At 35.7% G+C, this 15,956-nt stretch overlaps 1 protein-coding gene across 2 annotated transcripts; it reads right to left on the bottom strand.

Annotated features, from left to right (window-relative positions):
* Positions 1 to 1,277: 1,277 nt before the first annotated feature.
* Positions 1,278 to 15,684, bottom strand: LOC117707258 (acidic mammalian chitinase-like). Of its 2 annotated transcripts, none has more exons than XM_034500692.2 (11): positions 15,474 to 15,684; positions 13,763 to 13,792; positions 13,045 to 13,246; positions 10,353 to 10,409; positions 9,506 to 9,671; positions 5,093 to 5,217; positions 4,341 to 4,464; positions 3,890 to 4,075; positions 2,989 to 3,108; positions 2,761 to 2,902; positions 1,278 to 1,583 (listed from the first exon to the last, which is right to left on the bottom strand). In XM_034500692.2, the coding sequence occupies exons 1-11, from the start codon at positions 15,547 to 15,549 to the stop codon at positions 1,489 to 1,491; spliced, it is 1,323 nt and encodes a 440-aa protein (XP_034356583.1). In that variant the 5' UTR covers positions 15,550 to 15,684; the 3' UTR covers positions 1,278 to 1,488. The 2 variants fall into 2 exon arrangements, with proteins under 2 accessions (XP_034356583.1, XP_076789193.1); XM_076933078.1 differs by having other exon boundaries at positions 9,506 to 9,680; positions 15,474 to 15,683.
* Positions 15,685 to 15,956: the final 272 nt, after the last annotated feature.

Consider the following 15,956-nt stretch of genomic DNA (forward strand, 5'->3'; position numbering starts at 1 on the left):
TGCAGCCAAAACCAGCCATCTTCTGTAATCCAGCAAGGCTCTCAGCCCTGAGACTTGCACATCAACCCAGCCAGAAAACCTTCAACCTACAAATATGCCCTGCGTACAAGATGTGCTGAGGTAATTGTGGCACAGAACTAGAGAAAGTGACCAACCAACTACTGTTCCAACTAGAGGTCCATCCCATGAGAGGAAGCCTATGCCTAGCACTATGTGGATGGCCAGGAACCAGAGGCTAGTCAGCCCAGAGACCTAGAAGTGAATAAAATACAACTGGCACAAAAAAGTTAATGAAATAAGTCCTAATGATATCCTGCTATACTCAGACTGTGCCTAGCCCTGCAGTCATTAGAAAGGCTTCTTCTAGCAGTTGATAGTAGCAGAGTCAGAGAACCACAGTTAAACATTAGGTGGCAGGAGATCCCAAGTTGGGGCTCTCCACCAGGTACCTCCTTCCCTTGGAGCTTAGGGAACCCTGTGAAAATTGAGAAGGAGAGTTGAGAAATTGTAAGAGACAGGGTGCCAAGGAGACAGGGAGAACACAGCCCACAGAACAAACTAAGTAGGGCTTTTAGGGGCTCATAGATAGTTAAGCAAAATTCCTGACACTATGTGGGTCTGAGCTAGGTTCTCTGCATATATGTTATGGTTGCTTAGCTTGATGTTCTGTGAAACCCCTAACTGTATGTAGCTCTATTTTGCCTGCACTTGGGACCCTTTTGCCCCACTGAGTCACCTTGCTCAGCATTGTTTGTGCCTAGTCTTACTATAATTTGTTATGCCATATTCATGTTTGGTTGATATGCCTTGAAGGAATTTTTATTTGAATTTCCCTGACGACTAAGGATGTTGAACATTTCTTTAAGTGCTTCTCAGCCATTTGAGATTCCCATTGAGAATTCTCTGATTACCTTTGTACCCCATTTTTAATTGAGATATTTGGTTTTTATTTGGAGTCTAACTTCTTAAGTTCTTTGTATATGTTGTATATTAGCCCTCTATTGGATGTAGGGTTAAGTTTTAACTGCTTCAGTGTTCTGGCCCAAGCTCTGGACTAGACTTGCCAAGTCTGTCCCTGGATAAATGCACAGAATTAGCAGTCCATTTAGGAATAAGATTGATCAGTGTGTCCCAAAGAGAGGGGAGGCAAAGTAGTGTGATATGGATAAGATCAAATGAACTGTATAGATCTGTATAATTAACAAAAAAATAAAATATCTAACAAGAATAAATAATGTAACTTTTGCTGAACTACAAAATAACCAAAGACACCCATGTTCTGATTGCTTATTTTATTTTAGTACATTAGGTAAAGGTAGAAGTAAGATAGTCCTAGAAAAGGGCAAGAGACACTACACAGAACCCCTGGAGAAAGACAGCAGATAGTGGCCGTGTCTAGCTCAGCAAAGTCGGGTGCTCTTGAAGACAGATTCTGCCTGGCAGTTCTGGAATGTGGGTCCATTCAGGCAGTGCCAGATGCTACTTCTGTTATTTGCTACTGAGTTGCAACACAGGCTCCAATGCCCCAGAGCTGCTGTTCTTGCTACCAGTCACATTGGCTGGAAGAGCAGTTCCTTTGCAACCTAAAACATACAGCATAAATAGCAGATCAGTTTCATGTGAGGAGACTGACTGCTCTTAAAAAAGAGAACTGGGCAGGGGAAAGTAGCCTGGTGTGTTGGTACAATGAACTCAAGGGTAGATCAGATAAGATCAGAAATTACAAGCAGTTATTGTATCAAGCCTGCCTAACTCACAATTTAAAAAGTTGACCTCCCTTTGATGGGTAATTTTATGTCAACTTGAGAAAGCTAAAGTCATCTAAGGTGAGAAAGCCTCAAGAAAATTCTTCCAAAAGACTGGGATGTAGTCAAGCTTGTAGAGCATTTTCTTAACTACTGATGGATGGAGAAGGCCCAAGCCCACTGTGAGTGGTGCCATCTCTGAGATGGTAGTCCTGGGTTCTATAAGAAAGCAGGTTGAGCAAACAATGGGAACAAGGCAGTAAATAGCACCCTTCCACGATGGCCTCTGAATCAGTTCCTGCCTCCACATTTCTGTTCTTCAGGAGCTCCTGCCCTAGCTTCTTGATCAACAGTGAAGTGGAAGTCTAAGCCAAAATCCTTTCCTTTCCAAGTTGCTTTTAGTCATGGCGTTTCATCACAGCAATAGTATTCTTAACTAAGACATTCCCCATATAAGTCAGTTAAAAAATAGCCACTGACATCAGTGTATATGTAACCTTTCTGGAGGATGTATATAAGTAACAAACAAATGCACTTTTTAAAAAAAAAGTCAGAAATAAATATAGGTATTAGAAATCCCCATGAGCCAGGCAGTGGTGGCGCACACCTGTAATCCCAGTACTTGGGAGGCAGAGGCAAGTAGATATTTGAGTTCGAGGCCATCCTGGTCTACAGAGTGAGTACCAGGACATCCAGGGCTACACAGAGAAACCCTGTCTCAAAAAAACTAAAAAAAAAAATCCCCATGAATAATAGGTTAGATTTAGGAGAGTACTGGCTAGAGATTCTTATTAAACCTTCCCAGGATGCCTAGCTGTCCTAGAAACAAGAAAAAAAAAAAGAAAAAAAAAACGAAGGAGTCCTGATTTCCCGTAGAATATAAAATTGCTGGCTGGTGGTTAGCAGTTAGAGAAATAGTAGGAATCTCACTGGTAAAGAGCCTGGCATATCAAGGCTTCTTTGAGTTGATGAAGGAACACTTATATACCTTCTGCATACTCTTAATATCACTTACTTGCACTCTGCACTTTGAGGGTTTTCTTCAAGGTGGAGGTCAGGGGAAATGTGCCCTGATTACAAAAAGAGCCAGTGTAATCATCCATACTAATGGCCCAAATCATAGCACCTCCAAAGTTGTTCCTTTTAAGCCACTGAGCCTGGTTAAGAAAATAGGACAGCAGGAGTCACTTGGTTTCCTGGGACTCAGAGTCAGGGCTCAACACATCCAAGGAAGTAACCTTACCTTGATATGAAAGCTCTTGATATTGTCATAACCAACCCACTCATTGCCATGGAAGGCATAGGGCACCTGCTGAGCAGCATTCCAGACCTGAATGGCTCCATTTTTCAGAAATGTGCAAATCTATAAAAATTTAAAAATTTCAGATCCTTTAAATATTAATTCCATGTAAGAAAAATGTGTATATTTATTTGATTTCTATTCTTTTATTGCCTCCACAAGGTTTACCTCAAATCCGTTATTGTTTAGATTTCTAGGAAACTATTCTTACAAATTTGTTAGTAAGATTTGGATTGTTTTATTTTGTATACTAAAGATCACCCACAAGGCCTTGCCAATGACAAATAGGACTTTACCAATGAGTTACAACCCTAGTCCTTTTTTGTTTGAGACACGATCTCTCTATATATTGACTCACTTCAAAATGGTGATAATCTGACCTTTGTGTCTTGAATATAGAGTTAATGGGGGTGAGTCACCATGCCTTCCAAATATATTCATAATATATTACTATATACTATGAGCCCATTTTTATTTCTGTGATACTGGGGACTTAAGCCAGGGCTGTATATGTTCTAGGCAAGAAATAAAGAACTGAGATATATTTTCATGTTTTTTAAATGTTCACAAATGACCCAAATTTTAGTTTTTAGTTTTAGGATCCATGCTATTCTGAGTCGTTTGCACGCACGCGCGTGCGCGTGTGTGTGTGTGTGTGATCTGCTAATTGAAAGAACAATGTGTTATTAAATGCATATCACTTTTGGTTACTTGGAAGTTATGTTATAAAAAAATGTAAGTCCTTAAAATAACATTCTACTCAGAGTAAGAAAAAACAGAATAAACATTTAGAGTGAGCACATTTACAGAAAATTTATAGAGCACTGTACAACCAACTACTAACCTCATAATAGGCCCAGAATCCAGTTTTCTTTGTGTAGGGTCCTGGATGGCCACCACGATTGCTAGGGGCACCGATTTCTGTTTTAGTGGAGTCACTCAGGATGAAGGTGTGTCCATATGCTGGGAATCCAACAATGAGCTTCTCAGGTGATGCCCCTTTGTTCTTCCAGTTGTTCATAATGTATTCCTGCAGTGGAAAAAATTAGGTATAATGTTCAAGCCACTGACCATCTACGATTAATTATGCTGGATATTTATTCTAACCATTCAAATTTCCATATTGACCTAAAAATGACTGGTAATTTCTTATAAAACATTTCAATAAATTTGAATGTTATAGTCAATGAGACATGATTGGTGACTTGAAACAATAAGATTTGCATTAATTGTGTTGATTTTGTGCCTAAATCTACATATGATTTATCTCATCACTTGTCTGTGCAGTATCTTACTATGTTGTGAAAGGCCTTGACTCCAGTTTCAGTTGGAGATTTATAGAGAGGACTGTTTTCTCCAGTGTAGCCATCCCAAGATCCATGTAAGTCATAGGTCATGACTTGAATATAGTCCAAGGACCTAGATAAGGGGAAATTACTTAAAATCATTTCTTTTTTATTTTTATTTTATTTATTTTATTTATTTACATCCCAAATGTTGCCCCTTCCAGTCCCCTCTTGCAAAGTTCCTACCACCACCCCATTTTTTATCTCTGAGAGGGTGCACCCCCTGAGCATTCCCAATCCCTGGGGCATCACATCTCTATAAGATTAGGCACATCCTTTCCCACTGAAACCAGACAAAGCAGTCCTCTTCTACATATATGCTGGGGACTTCATAACGGCTTGTATTTGCTCTTTGCTTGGTGGCATAATCTCTGTGAGATCCTAGAGATCCAGGATAGTTGATAGTGTTGGTCTTTCTAAGAAGTTGCTATCCCCTTCAGTTCCTTCAGTTCTTCTCCTAACTCTTCCATAGGGGTCTCTGACTTCAGTTTAATGTTTAGGTGTGAGTATCTGGATCTTTCTCAGGCAGCTGCTGGTAGACATCTCAGATTAAAATCATTTCTTATGGCTATTTTCCATACCCATTCCAGCAAAAGATGACCTTTCCAAGGTCTCTGAACAAAAACTTAGATCAGTAGGACATCTCAAGGATAAGAAAACTGCCCACACTATAGTAGTACAGGGCAAGGTTCATCACTCACTGTGACAGTTGGGGTATCTCATAGCCAAATTGGATTGTGGGGATAACACCAGCAACTGCAGCAGTGACCATCAGCCTGGACTTTTTGTTCTTGCTCACTTCCTTCTCAAAAGCTTGACGTATGTCCTATAGAGTAATAAGGTATAATACAGTATGTAAGGAATTAATTTAGCACCTTAAATAAAATACATAATAAAGTACTTTTACATACTTTATTTTAATTTAGTATGTCAAAATTTCAATAAAGTTATTGGGGTAAATGATATTAATAAACTTAACACATGCCTAATATTCATAGATAATAGAGATTTTCCCCAAAGTTATACAAAAAAGTCAGCAGCCATTCAAAACCAAGGTAAAGGTCTTAGATGTTCATCAATGCATCCCTGGATCATCAGGCTCTAGAACTACATTTGCCTTGATGCCCTGGGTACAGCTTTCAGTTGTGTAGAAAATTGCTTTCATCTGTTCAATAGATGGCCTTTTTATGAGACTGATATTCATTTCAATGGAAGGGAAAAAGAACAGCTAAAAGACACATAACTTTCAGTATCAGATGATACTTCCTTCATGTGTTCTGTGATTCAAATATTACTTAGAATATTAGATTTTACTCTTATTACAACATTATTGGGAGTACTAGAAGGTGTTGAATAGAAGACCTCAGAAAACTGTCGTGTACGAAGTAGTTAAAGTGACTAGGATGTTCTACTAGAAGATGCATTATAAACAAGGTGTTTTTGCTGTATTTAGCTAGTGAGCCCATAAATTGTATGGTGTATGATTCTGTTCTCCATTGTGTCAATGAGGGAAAATAGAACAGTGCCCAGAAATTATAAATATACTAGAAGCATGATTTTGCTAAGAGTCCAGATACCTTTTTTGATAGTAAAATCTGTTCAACAAACAGTAAATTGCTACTGTAGGACCTTAATAATATATACACATGCATACAATCAAAAAACAGTTAAAATGAAATTACACTATAAGTCAGTAACAATGTCTCTACTAAGTACAAAAAGTTAATTAAAAGCAAAATGTTAGAAGAGTTACCTCTTTGGGAGTTGCTGGCTAGTGTATTCCCATAAATTACTTGCCATTCTAAAATTATTGGTAAGACCCTATTGCTAAAAAAAACACTACATGATTAAGTCATAGGATGTGGAGAAATCAAGCTAGCACTAACTTGTAAGCTTCATCCATACTAGCTGATTTTGTGGTATTAGAATATGATGTAAATACTACTGAAGTAATTATCACTCTTGCCCAACTGTGAACTCTGAGACTTAGAATAATAACAGGATTGGGAAGACATGCACCCTTGTACACTTTCTAATGGGATTTGGGGCCCAGTTCACAAACTAAAACCCACACTTGGCATCATTATCAAAGCAAAGAGCTTATGACTACACAGGTCATAGATTCTAGGGAAGAATCTACTATTACTCTGCTAAATAGACACAAATGAAACCAACTACATATGACCAGTTACCATAGCCATAGATTGCATCTCTCAGCTCTCATCCGAGTAGGTTATATTTATAGTAAATAGACAAAGACACACAATAGGCCAAGTTACAAAGAGGAATAATGCTTTTGAATGCTCAACCCAAAATTGGTCATTACAACCCCTCATTCAGATCCTGGCTGATAATCTCCCATGTATATGAATAAAAAGAATCTTTCTTACAGAAGTAAGAGTAACCATAAAACCTACAGAGGCTTATAGATTTTTTTCAGCAAGAGAGTCAGAAAAGTTATATTAACTAGAGGTGGTTAGATAACCAAAAGGAAATAGTGTTTCTGAACACAGAAGTACAGATACACATATGAATTCACAGGAGTTTTGACAATATTTATACAACCTATATAAATACAAGACAGATAAAATTCTGGCATAGAGAGGTGCTGGGAAAAGACAGCCAATTTTCCTTAAGAGTGTAGATACTAAGAGATTGGTCATGCTCCAATGGAAGGCCACTTCCAAGAACATGTGGGCAGCAAACATTAGATGAGATCAGTTTTTAAAAATAGAACACAGATCTATTTTGCTAGCAACAAAATCTTGGAGGAATTGGCAGGGAGCAAATATGATCTAAACATATTTTGTGAACTTCACAAAGAAGTAGTAAAAATGTTCTCACAGATTCATCTATTTGCATACATATAATCACTATCTATTCTTAGTTGCATAGCACCAGATTATTTTCATAACTGAGATAAAGCATTTTATGTACTGTAGTGAACTGAATGAGAACCCACCCCCAGCCTTGGTAATTTGAATAGGTCACTAGTCAGTGATGTATTTGAAGACATTAAGGTAGTACAACCTTGCTGGAGGAAGAAAGTCATGGGTGGGGAGGACTTTGAAATTAAAAATCATGTCTACCTCCAGTTTGCACTTACAGTTTCATGTTATGGTTCAAACTGAGAGCTCTCAAAATATTGTTCCAGTCACCATGCCTACTGCTTACTTCCATGCTGTTTAACTCTCTAGATCTTCAAAGCAAACTAAACACTTTTGTAAGTTGTGTTTGTCATGGTATTTTATCCCAGCAATAGAAAATCAATAATACTTTGGGAAGCACTTTTTCATCTTTCCATGAAGATTTGTTTAAATATACTGTATCATTTTATGCTTTGCATTCCTTTATCATGTCATTCATCAAAAATATTATGCAATCATATTTCAACATTTTTATTTATTCTTTCAGAATTTCACACAATGTATTTTAAACATATTAATTCCCCTCCCTCAACTTCTCCCAAATCATGCTGTACCTTCCTACTAATCCAAGTTCATACACTCTTTCACTCTAAGCAAAACAAATCACACAGGCCAGTTTGTATGGACTATCTACTCTTGAACATGGAACTTACCCTGGGATGTGGTTGATGTAAACATTGTCACATAATTAAAAACAATGTATTGTCTTTCTTCTATTAGCAATGCATTACATATAACCATTTGGCCAGGAATGAGATTTTATGCCCACTTTACCTCTTTTTTTTTTTGCTAGAATTTTGTCTGGTTTGAGCTTGTCCTGCTCTTGTGTGTGGTAACACAGTATCTATGACACATGTTCATATGAGTGTTACCATATGTCTAAAAACTCTGTCTCTTTAAAATTACCTACCACTCCTGGCTTTTAAAATAAGTCTGTCTACTCCATTTGTGGCTTTTTGTGTTATTTACTCTTCTACTCCAAATAGAAGCTTTTCTGATGAGGGGTAAGTGATTCACCAAACTATAGGCATAGCAATATGTCATTAGGAGTCAATTTGCTACATTGTTCATTTAGTGGAATAATTGTAGTCTGTTTTCTCTTAGAAACATGGCCTATTTATTCAGGTTCTTAGCCTCATTGTCAGGTATGAGTTCTTTCTCATGAAACAAGTTCTAAATGTAGTCAAAAAGTGTCCAGTTGCACCTTTAACATTTGTGCCACTATTGCATTAGTGGGAATAACTTGAAGATAGGTCATTAGTATAGTTTGCATGGTTTATAGCTGAGTGACATTAATGATTAATTTTTTTTCCTTTGATAGTCTGTATAGCACCATCAAGCTCTATGAATACTAGCAACAGAAAGGAATGTTTCACATGAGTACTATCTATATTTCTCTATGTTCTATAACTCAAATATGTGGCATATTCACCAAAAGTGTTTTGCCATCAAGTTCTGAAGGGTAATCAGTAGTATTACCAATGGTCTGCAATATCTTGGAGGAGGTCTATAGGACTCCATTGATCAACAACTCAAAACAATATTTCTGATTTCTATTATTAGAGGGTTGTATTTGGTAGCATGGGGTCTTAGGTGGAGTATTATATTGTCCACCTTCATTATGTGGTAACTCAGTGTGTGGGGGCATAGGCATGGGCATGGGCGTGTGTGTGTGTGTGTGTGTGTGTGTGTGTGTGTGTGTGTGTGTGTGTGTGTGTGATACTTGTGGTATGGACATTAACTAATGAAAAATCTGAAGTTGAAATGAATTATAGGTCTTAAAACTCATGTGGTCAGGGACAAAAAGTGTGGCTCAGCAATTAAGAGCACTGACTTGATCAAGAGTTTCTGAGTTCAATTCCCAGTATCCATATGGTGGCTCAGATTTGTCTTTAACTTTAGTCAATATGATATGACACTCTCTCCTGGTGTGTAGTCATACATTCAGACAAAATACCCATATATGTAATACCAAAATAAATAACGCTTGTGTTTTGTAAACTACAAGTGGTAAAAATCCAGTAGTATATACCTTCTTGAATGAAGTGATGATATTTAAGAATCTTTGCAATAATAATACTTTATAAATCTAAATTCAGGTTTAGTTTTGTCTTATAATAATTCCCCTTAGAAAGACAAAAATTCAAATCTAGGAATAAAAAAGGCATTTATTCCTGTTTTTCTTACCTGCATCAGGATAGTAAAGAGATGTTTGTCCCTAGGAGGGCTTCCATAACAGCCAGGGTACTGCCAAGCCAAGTTAAGCCCATCAAATCCATACTTTCGCAGAAACTTTATAGCTGAAGTAATGAAAGAATGGCGGCTCTCAGGAGTGGACGCCATGGTGATAAAGCTAAGGGAACTCAAAGAAATCATAATAATGTTTCAGGAATCTAAACATACTGGGATAAAGATGTTTTATTGATTAATACCTTCCTCTGAGCCTTTCATCAGGATCTTTCCCCCAGATTATCTCTGTGGTTCTCAGGGAATCCATGTACAATCTGTGCTTTTGGTCAACTTTCCATTTATTTTATTATTTCTGATTCTAATGTTCTATATATTGAATGCAGCTGTCTTAGTTTTGAATGAAGCTAACATATCTGCATGTTTGGTCTTCAAATAGTTCCCAAATTTATGTGCTTTCAAAATAGACTTACTGCTTATACATATCCATTTTCTTTCTCTTCTTTTGAAAACAATAATCAAAAGTATACCAGTTGTTCCTCTGGCTTTGTATTCTGAGATACTTTAAGAAGGACATTTGTTATGAAATAGGAAACTAAATCTTAGGGAACGGAATGCCAGAATATTAATCCAAACATTTAAATATGTGATATGCACACTAGTCTTTCCAGTGTCTTTTAGTTAGTATTGAAGTTCCACTGTAGACATTTATTTAGGTAACATGTTCACATAGTTAACACTCTTAATACTCTATCTAAAACTGTGTAGGATAAAGAGACAGAAATAATTCTACTCTAGATTGTCTTCAATAGAATGTGAATGAAAAATCTCTCTGGAGAGGACTTACGAGCCAGGTCCAAAGTTCCAGCAACCAATAGACAGGAGTGTTTTCAGCTTGTTGTTTCTTTAAAGCAAAAGAAAACAGAAATTTCACATTCCCTGGGTCCTCCTATTTAAAATGCAACTGATTGTGGTATTGGGCCTGTTCTTATGATTTAATCTTATTCTGTTGATTGTGTCAGCTTTGTTGTAAGAATCTGTAGTATGACATAATTACATTGAACATCTTTCCTTCTGTTGCCTGTGTGGTGAGGCAGCTTTTTGAAAAATCACTGTCCAGGTCACGTTAATGGAGCTTTATCCATGTTTCTTCCAGGTAATGTTCTCATTTCACAACTTACATTTGTGTCTTTAAGTTACTTTGGTTTATTTTTACATTTGATGAGAAACAGTATTATAATATTATAATTCTACCTGCAGATAAGTACATATGTAACATCATATCACCTATGATATATGCTTAGTATTTTTTAAATTAGATTTTTTCTAGTTTTTGTGTATTTAATCACTCAAAAACTCCATTGTCTTGGTGAATTGTGCAAGGAAGGAAGAGGTAGAGCATACTATAAATTAGAAACCAATTAGGTTGATTGATAATCAGAATTTACTGCATTTTAATATAAATATCTTTTGTGAAAAAAATAAAACAATCCCTGGTACCTTAGAATTTTCATATCTATTCTGTTTATTCACACATAAGACAAAAATAAGGTGCTTACTACCTTGATCAATGGTACTATCATAAATATAGTTAGAAATTAAGTTATTATTTATATTGGGAATAACAACTTTTTTATTTCTTGACTCAAAGATTACCTGATAGTATGTGAGACCTTATACCAGAACAACAGAACCAGAATCAGGTAGAAAAAGAGATAATGCACTCAAATCTTTAGTATTCTCTTCTCATGAAAGATGCACTTTGGAAAGTGATAGTTTTAAACCACTATTCCAAAGAGTCTGTGTATTTCTAATGCATTGAATTTCTATTTATTATCATAGAGACTGAAAACATGATATACAAATAAGATATACCATTTGATTTCATTGAGCAGGATACAAATTAATTGTCTTCTAAGTTGTAGGCACTGGAAATACTACCCAGTACATTCTTTGGATGAATTTTGGAGGAGGAGGATGGGAATAATAGGACTGGGGAGGGGAAGCGGTTGTAGAGATATAGATACAGGGCTCATGTAGAAAATATTTAATATATATATATTCCTAAATAGTTTTGTTCCTATAGGTCTACAATAACAATTAGTGAACAAAGAGGCCATAAATTTGAAGCAGACTGTGGGAAGTTATATATAGAAGGGTTTGGAGGGAAGAATATTATAATTTTGAAAATAAAAATATAGCTTATAAAAAATTGTACTTTAGTTTTCCCAAGTATTTGAAAACGTTATACCTTGTCAAACGTTAATAACCAATATATATCATGAATCAAAAACTCTGAGTGGTCAAAAACATCCTGAGTAAAAAAATGTACTAAAAATCTTGATGACACATGTCTTTATTTTTTGACACATATCTTTAAAACAAGACAAAGCACTGATAATTGTATGAACAAAAGTACTTTAAGACCATACAAACCAGAGATAATTTTCTTAAAATTCTATGAAAATATTGTCCTCACCTGCTATTATTACTGTGATAAAAATATGAAACACAACTACATTGTCAAGGAAATCTATTTTTAAAAAACACTTAGAAGCTATTTGTATAGATATACTTTAATGCAGCCAACATATAAACTAATATAAACAGTCCTTGAAAAGTTACAAATATAATTGTCATCTAACTCCTTTCCAAAGAATATGAATTCCATGTGTTGAAGAGATGGCATTGACAGTGTTCAATCCATAATATGCAAGATATGAAATCTCTTACTCTTAGGTAAATGAGTAAACAAGAAATGATGTACAATATATAAGCATTAAAATTCAACAATAGAATGAAATGTGTCATTTGTAATATGTGTTAACATTGAGTGCTTGTTACTAAGAAATATAAAATAAGAAATAGAAAAGATACAGAAAGACACAATGCATGAATGGACTCTTAAGTATCTGAACTCAAATGTAAACCAGACTTGTGGTTACCATGGCCCAGTCAAGGGAAAGAGGATTAGGAATACATACAAGAGTTACAAAATTTCACTGATATAGCAAGCATAACTTCAAGATACAATGCTTATGCAATGTGGTGCTTATAGTTTATGATAATAAACAACATTTTAGAAACTGCAAAAAGTAGATTGGATTACTGAAAATAAAGGTGTTCCAGGACAGGCAAGATATCTCAGTTGTTAAATATACTTGCCATCAAGCCTGACCACCTCAGTTAAATTCCCAGTACACACATGGTGATAGGGGAGAGCTAACTCCTAAAAGTTGTTCTCTGACTTCAACATATGTCTTGTGGCATGCATGTGAACATTTATATACATCTACAGATACAATAAATACTTGTGGTCAAGAAAATGCATATATTAATTTACTGAACAACAATTTCAAAATATGTAAATATTTCAATACTTACATTTTGTCAAAAATATATGTTATTTGGTGGAAATAAAAGGGATCAACTTGGCAACTGGGCCTTTACATCAAATTTATCAATCTTGTAGTATTAAAAAGCATTGACATGTGGTAACTATTGACACTGAGGATACCAAATTATCTATTTTCTCTTACCTCTTTTTTAAGTCATTAAAATCTTTGTAGTCATCCAAATCTTTCCTTTTGGTCATGGTGATGTTATTTTCCCAAATCCCAGCAAAAGAATAGATTAGGTGAGTACACAGGCATGGGTCAATGTCATCAAGCTTCATACCTCCCACATCTGGCTGATACTGAGGCCAGTTGTTGAAGTAACACATCAGCTGGTAGGCAGAATCTATGAGAGGTGAGGGTTAAGAATGACAGTGTTATGTTGGTGCTAATGACCTCTGCTCATAGTTTGGCCCTGGTTCTTCCCTTTCCTGTACTTCAGATGCCTAATCTCTGTTTAGAAGAGATTGGTGTGAGCTCTCACAAATGAGCCTATCTTGAGAATAGTAACTGACTTAAAGTACCTTATGTTCAGTTTTGGAAAATACATTGGGGAAGTTTGGTTTACTTAGAAGACAAAGCAGAGGTCCAGCTGTCATGTGACACTAGATATTCATTACTTTATAGCTCTTCAGTGGTCATGCTATACTAGATAGCAGTGAGAGCAGAACTAAAACAGTCAACTCTCTAGAAAGTAAACCCATCTTATTTTCTGGTATAAATTATCTCCTGGTAAAGTTTTTTTCCAAAAATAAATATTAGAATATAATTAATAAAGTGTACTGACCAGAATATTGGATTATAACTAAATTATGGAGATCTGAGGCTTTGCTAATAATAAAACAAGTAGTCAATGACTTACCCAGTTGAGCATTCAGTAGGAGGTTGAGACCTGAAAACAGAACATACATTTACCTGCTGTTCTCTAGGATCTAACTCAGAAGCCTTGTGGCCCATCTTATTATATTATTGTTACTAGTAATGCTCTTAAACATATTCATTTACTACTCAGAACTAGCCATAACCTTGTCTTTCACCTTCCATGTAATATTTACTATTGAATGTAAAGGCTATAGAAGATGAACTAACATTCACTCTGCTCAGAGATCACATGTTCAAATGTGCCTCTCCTCCCACAGATTGGATGAGTTTAGCCTTATAACATGCAAAGCATCATTTAAAGCAGAGAACTGGGTTTCTCCTAAAGCTTTGGGATGTTCATTAAGAAGACTGTTGTAAAGCCTTTTATAATGATGCCAGAAAAACAATGAAGTAAAACTCAAGATAATTTTACTCAGCTTTACCACAGTATGTTTTCTTTTGACAGGGTCTAACTATGGAACTTAGGCTGGCCATGGCCTGGAGTTCCTTCTGCCTCAACATCTTGAGTCTTAGAATTAAAGGCTTGAACCACCCTCAAGCTGGGCAAACCACTATTTCTCTGACTGTTTCACAAATTAATCTTGGTGTTATGTTTCAATAAATATTCTGGAGGCCAATGAGTTTAAAACTACAAAGATTTAGTGCAGCTAATACATTTTGGAATATATATATATATGTGTGTGTGTGTGTGTGTGTGTGTGTGTGTGTGTGTGTATGTATGTATATATATATATATGTAATATATATGTATATGTATATATATATATATATATATATATATATATATATATATATATTCATGCTCTATGAATTAATATACTTCTAAGAATAACACTTTATGTCATCACTGACCTAGGAAAACTATCAGATAATTAAAGAATAATTCTAAGTAACTGCTTCCATAGCTCCACCTCATGTATTACAGATCTTTATCTCAGAGAAAGCTAATCTACAGACATAACCAAATAAATAAACATAACATCAATAAACAAAGAAATATTATTTACTAAACAGAGTAAAATAATGCCTGGAAACATAGACAACTACCAAGAACTAGTGAAGTTCTAGATCTTGGAGGAAAATCTCCAGCTTCTAACTTCCTAAACCAGCATAAATCCTAAATATATTCTAAATACTTATCTTACTATCCAGACTTGTTTGGTTCTTACCCATTAAAGAAACAGTCTTGCAGCATCTTCAGTTTGGAAAAGGTTGAGATCATTAAAGAAAATGATCAAAATGCAGAGAACAAGTGACCAGGTGATACCCAGACCCAACTGCTACATCTATACCTCCTGCACTCAAAACTCAAGGATAATAGTAAAAAATGTGGCAGAAATATTCTAAGAGCCAGGGAAAGGGGATGACTGCTGTGACATTTCCTCACATAAAAACATCAAGTAAGCTACACCAACTAAGTTTCATCAACATGGCTTCCTGAACAAGAACATCAATATAAATGCTAAAACAAAAGAGGAAAGTTTCACCTGATCTCACTCCTACACAATGAATTACAGTTAACTATGGGATGCTAAGAGTGGGATAAATTGTCTTCCCAAGGAAAGTCCCCAAATTGATTATTCTATAGCAAGTGCTCCCTCCAGTCATCATGTACATACACGTTTCATAACAAATAATAATAGTAAAGAAACAATGTAAGGAAAAGGCTCTATATTTGATTACAGACTCACCCATGATGAAAACAAGCTTGGATATGGTTGCCTTCAGTACTGATCCAGCAGGGTCTTCATTGGTTTTATATAGCATTTCTGTCCCTAGAAATCACAGAGGTTTTCACATGGAAATTGCTTACTACAATGTATATATGGTAGATTTTGTAAATGAGCAGCTCTCTATTACGGACTCTGCTTTTAATGCTATTCCTCCTAGCAGGAAGTGAAGTCCACAGTTACACAAAATACTCACTTGCTTAATACCCTTTTCCTTACATTCTGAGGCTGTGAAAATCTGTTGAGATAAGGCAATCAGGTTTTATTTCACAGAATTTTCATACCTGGCATCAAAGCAAGTTTCTATTGGCAGGTGAACAGCAAAATCCTTTGGAAAGTATTAGCTCTGTTTAAATATTGTTTGTTCCTGGAATTATTCACATGTAATTTATATAGTCAATGCCTAAATCATTCCCTCTCTCTACTCAAGGGCTACTTCCTTAA

This window comes from Arvicanthis niloticus, chromosome 4 (genome assembly GCF_011762505.2).
Source record: "Arvicanthis niloticus isolate mArvNil1 chromosome 4, mArvNil1.pat.X, whole genome shotgun sequence".
In the NCBI taxonomy this organism is placed as follows: Eukaryota; Metazoa; Chordata; class Mammalia; order Rodentia; family Muridae; genus Arvicanthis; species Arvicanthis niloticus.